Source organism: Apaloderma vittatum, unplaced genomic scaffold (genome assembly GCF_000703405.1).
Source record: "Apaloderma vittatum isolate BGI_N311 unplaced genomic scaffold, ASM70340v1 scaffold1378, whole genome shotgun sequence".
Classification (NCBI taxonomy): domain Eukaryota; kingdom Metazoa; phylum Chordata; class Aves; order Trogoniformes; family Trogonidae; genus Apaloderma; species Apaloderma vittatum.
The window spans coordinates 120331-125300 of NW_009732192.1; the positions used below are offsets into that span (position 1 = coordinate 120331).

Below are 4970 nucleotides of genomic sequence, written 5' to 3' on the forward strand. Positions count from 1 at the left end.
TTATTTTTCAGTGACTTGAGCTCCAAAAAAGTACGATGGCTCAAGTGAAAAGGACCTGAACCCATGCTTTAAATTAAGTATGGGTTCAGGTAGCTTTCCTATCCTAAAGCCACTATAATCAAGTTAGATTGATTTAGAAACCTTCTTCCCAAACCTTAGGTTTAGAAACCTTCTTGGATAACTAACACAAGCTAAAAATTACCCGTTTCTACAAAAGTTAAGCTTTCATTTAACATGAAGTGAATTTCCAGCCTCTAAGGCTGTGAAAAACACCTTGAAGGTGCGGATAGCTGTAGTACATCCTGGAGGGTCTGCAGAGCACAGCACCAACGTCCTTCCAGGTAGCCCGTCCCTCTAGAGAGTGGCTCTGTTGGGAGCTCTAGAACTAGAATCAGTTCTAGAATCAGTTCTGTTGGGAGCTCTAGAACTCTCGGCTTAAAGGAGCCTCGTCCCCTTTGCGGTCAGGAGACAGCCCCTCCCGTTCTTACTGCAACTTTTGTAACGGAGGTGGCACATGAGACACTCTCCAGACAGAAAGTAATGAAGAAGCCCAGCCTCATCCTCTACCATCACCAACTGGCAGATGCGACCGAGTTCTGCCGAAGTCCTAAAGAAGTTTTATAGATATTAGATACAAAGCAGAAGAAATCTTTGATAGCAGCTCCACTACAGCTGCGTTACTGCTGTCCTGAGTGCAGACATTAAAGAAAAGTCACACTAACTATAAAGACAATCTATCCTATCTGTTATCTTCAAACAGGACCAAGTTCATGGAATCTTGTTCATTCAAGGGAAAAAAAAAAAAAAGTTGGTCTTTAGAATCAAGCTGGCAAATTTTCCTAATTACTAACATTTGCTCAGCAGGTAAAAGAAGAGGATAGGGGAAAGCGAAGATTTCTAGATTTGTTTCACCTACGCATGTAGAGGAAATTGTCCAGAGCGACCAGCTCTATCTTGTTCTTACTGTATACCTACAGCACTCCCTGCAGCCCTCTCCCATCTTTAAGCAAGCACCTTAAAACCTTATTATGAGACGCTTATACATCACAATAAAACACAAGAGAATTAACAACATAAAGCATCTTCAAGAACAAACAAATTTTTAAACCCTCGAGTTGACAATTCTGCTAAAGCAAGCATAGGCATTGGTTTTGAAATTGCGTTGTAGCACCGCTAGAGAAGACAGTATTTTGAAAAGTGATTGTAAAGTACACAAGTTTTGTCATTTTACAACAGGATTCCATCGCGCGTCGGCAGCGACTTCTGAACTTTGCAAACTCTCACACTGCAGAAGATTAATCTTCGGGCATACTCTCAGTTACACTTTTCTGCAGACTTTTCTGAGCAACTGTAAGAGCAGAACACTGACTTAATGCTTTAACAATCCCACCAATTTTCCCACCCCATTATTGTAGACATTTCACATTATTGCTTGAAGTACTCAGCAACAAAGACCTTCACACAATTTCATTTCAGTCACAGTTTCAAAAGATGTTGCATCTTTAAAGCAGCATTGTACACTGAGAAACTTGTGTTCCCATCCCCTAGAAAAATCATCTGACAGTATTTTCATGTCTTTGCTAAGCTATAAATAAGGTTATTTTTGGACCTTCATTACCCAGAACTGTCCAACTGGACCACAAAGTTCCAAACATGAAGAAAGTACTAAGCACAACAGATTTCTTCCTCAAAGATGTTAATAGCAGAAAAATCATTATTAATGTGCAGATACTCTGAATAGTCCAGTTTCTTTAAGAAGCAATATACCAGAACTCAGTAAGGTCACAACAACTACAGCCCATTAGCTCTTCAAACATCTCTAATTCGGTCGATGTTTCTTGCACAATCGCCTTGATACAATACAAATCATTATTCTAAAAGTAATATATTTTAAACAGCACCAATTAAGTTTATTTTCCACATGGTCTTTTTAAGAAAACATTTGAAACCTTTTAAGGCTTCTAATTTTCAAGTCCCAGGTTAATAACATTTACTGGTATTTTATATTCTGCTCTCCACATATGCCAAACTGTAACTGGGTTTTTTTGAGACCTAGAAACAGTAATTCAGGGAAGAAAATAACTGTAAAACGTGATGCTTATTGGTCAATCCTTCCATAAGAATTTTCTTTTTGAGTGCTCGCAAATACTGGTGTAAAAAGCAACATGTGCAGTGTATAATCTCAAGCTATTTTGAGCACTAAGTCTTACAAACTCCTATCAGCGGCACACACTACAAACTTCTGAACGCATCAACCTGTGAATGCAAATTTGATGCCTCAGTAGATGCCCAGCACACGAGCACTGCAGTTGCAGCTTTGTACTACCAAGCTGCCTTTAAAAACCTGGCCTATGGAGCTGTAATTTGACATACAATTTCAAAAGCACAGTCACCTATTCTCCTCTCACTATGAGTGTATATGCACCCCACTTAAGATTAAAGCGGTTGCATGTAGGAAGACTTTTGGAGATGCTTGGCCCTTGCACCTGTGAGATGTTCGTAAGAGCTCAACATCCATCAGTTCTTAAGTGTTCTGTATGAAATACTTTATGCAAACAAAACAGTCTTCAAAGCTAGCTACTTTCATAAACTATAAAAATGTAAACCAAAGCAATTTAAAAAAAAAAATCTGTTCCACTGAAAAAAAATCCTTTCCAATACAAAGTCCGTATGACCACGCGAGAGCCCAATTTCCAATTTCTATGTATTCAGTCACATATACTTGCTCATTTTAAGAGTCAGGCTATTCTTCTGAAGTTATAAATATTTTTCAAGGACAGACAAGAAAAGTGCTTAATAAAAAAAAAAACTCCGGTGTTTAGAACCTATATTGTTTTACTTTGATCTATCAAGACCTCCAGTGGAGCAATTTATGGTCCAATTATGCTTAAGGACTGGCAATGCTGCTTCTAAGAGTAACACATCTCAGTGTGCTATGGCAGCCGGAAAACATCAGCCACCTGGAGAAAAGGTCTCACTGGACTCAAGAGTAGTATTTCTCCCATAATCAGGTTTATAATGCATTATTAGTGAAAACGTAGGTATACATGGCAATAGACTGTAAACCTGAAAAATCCATCGATAGGCTGTGGCAACAAATACATAAATAAGGCTTTTCCAGCCTACCAATTTACAAGCTTCAAATTAAGCACTGGGATTTCAAGGGCCCAGTTTTACTGCTATTATTTTTTTAAAATTAGCAACGTGTCATTCAAATTACTCATCTGGGGTATAATCTTCTATATAAAATATGAGGAATATTTACGCTAGCTAGAACTTAAGAAACACAGAACATTTGACAGACTTCATGGCATAACATACCATAGATTGTATATAACAGGAAAAGACCGTGTGTAGCAACACAGCAGTTTCTGCTCTACCCTACGTGACAGGTGCGCTGTGTAAGGTTGGTCAGGAGTTTCAATAGCTGCATTTTTACTAAGACCAATTGAAACAGGTAACACACAACCACCACTGATTTCATTCGGCACTAGCGGCAAAATTTAATTAGCTGTTCTTTGTATACTGCCCCAAAACCAGTGAATAGCAAGAATACAGCTACTACTACATATTATTAAAAAGACAGGAAACTGTGTAGGTTCACACAATTATTTTTGGTTAAAAATGAAACTGGATACAAGTACATGCTTGGTTCAAAATAACATAACCTTAAATCTCCAAATCTAGGAGACAGGACAGTTCCCAGAAAAGAAACGCTTCTCATCCTGCTTTTTCCTCACCTACTGGGTTCAGGACTAGATTCCTTGTCCAGAGATGCTCAGCACTAAAGCAGGAGACCAGCTACTACAAAAGCTGCAACCCTAGACACAACAGGGTGAGGTAAGGACAGAGGAAGACTGCCTTTTGTATCAGAACTCCAGTGGCTAAAAAGATGATCAGAAGCTCCAAATCTGTGAGATTTTAAGTTGTACTTTGAAGGCATTTAAAGCAAAAGCAGGTAATTTTCTTGTATCCGCTGCTTCTCTATCCGCGAGTGCTCTGTAGCACTGGGGGCATGCAGGGACAGAGAGGGAAGTGAGCAGCACGCGAAGGTTATACGAGCTACTAACAAAACCGCCTTGGAAGTCAAAACGCCTCACGTGGAAACGAAATAGCAACATTTCATTTGATAATATTCCATTGTCACACCTCGACAGTTTGCGGCTTCATCTACACTCACATTGTAACAAAGATACCAGGTAGAACTACTTTCAAATTATTACTGCTCAGGAGACTTTCTGGTCACCTGAAATTGTACGCTAAGTAGTGGAACGCTACTACGCTACTACTCAAAACCAAATTATTCCAATTGTTAGATGTAATGCCTTTTCCACAGTTTACAATTAAACTGCAAGAAATCTGATTTGGAACCTTTCCTCCCTGCAAGAAATACACTTCCAAAATAAAACTCCTCAATCCTCTCACTTACCTGGCGGCAACTGAAAATTCTGAATGTTAGTTGGATTCTGAGGTGGCTGAGGCAAACGAGGTGCTAAAACTGTAGGAGTCAAAGTTGCTCTGATTCCACTCGTAGTTGCCGTTGGAGTCCTCGGCAGACTTTGCGCCACCGTGTTGGCAGTGCCTTTAGCCATTCCTGTGGGGGTGCCGGGGGCTGCAGGAGGTATCCCACCAGGATTGGGAGCAACATTGGAGAGCCCAGCTTGCATAGTTTGCCCAATAATCATGTTACCCCCTGTAGTACTGGGCTGGCCACCAGTAGCCAGCGTCTGCTGTTGGGATACTGCCTGGACTATAGTTTTAGGAGACTCGGATTTGATAACCTGCGTGGCGGGAGCTGCCGGCACGGCGGAACCAGACTGGCTGTTCACGAGCGATGTCTGGAGGGAAACTCCAGATCCCACAGTGGCTGTAGCAACAGCAGGAAAACTCCCCACACTGATGGTTGAATTGATCACAGTATTGCTCCCGTTCTGAGTGGCTGCACCAGCTGCAGCTCCGGGGGGTCCCGT

General features: G+C 40.8%; 1 protein-coding gene across 1 annotated transcript in view; it reads right to left on the minus strand.

Annotated features, from left to right (window-relative positions):
• The window catches only part of TAF4 (TAF4 RNA polymerase II, TATA box binding protein (TBP)-associated factor, 135kDa), a 35514-nt gene that overhangs the window by 29979 nt on the left and 565 nt on the right, over window positions 1-4970 (minus strand). The window contains 1 exon segment of the mRNA XM_009875418.1: window positions 4430-4970. This exon segment is cut by the window's right edge and continues 12 nt beyond it. Coding sequence (XP_009873720.1) covers window positions 4430-4970 — 541 coding nt within the window.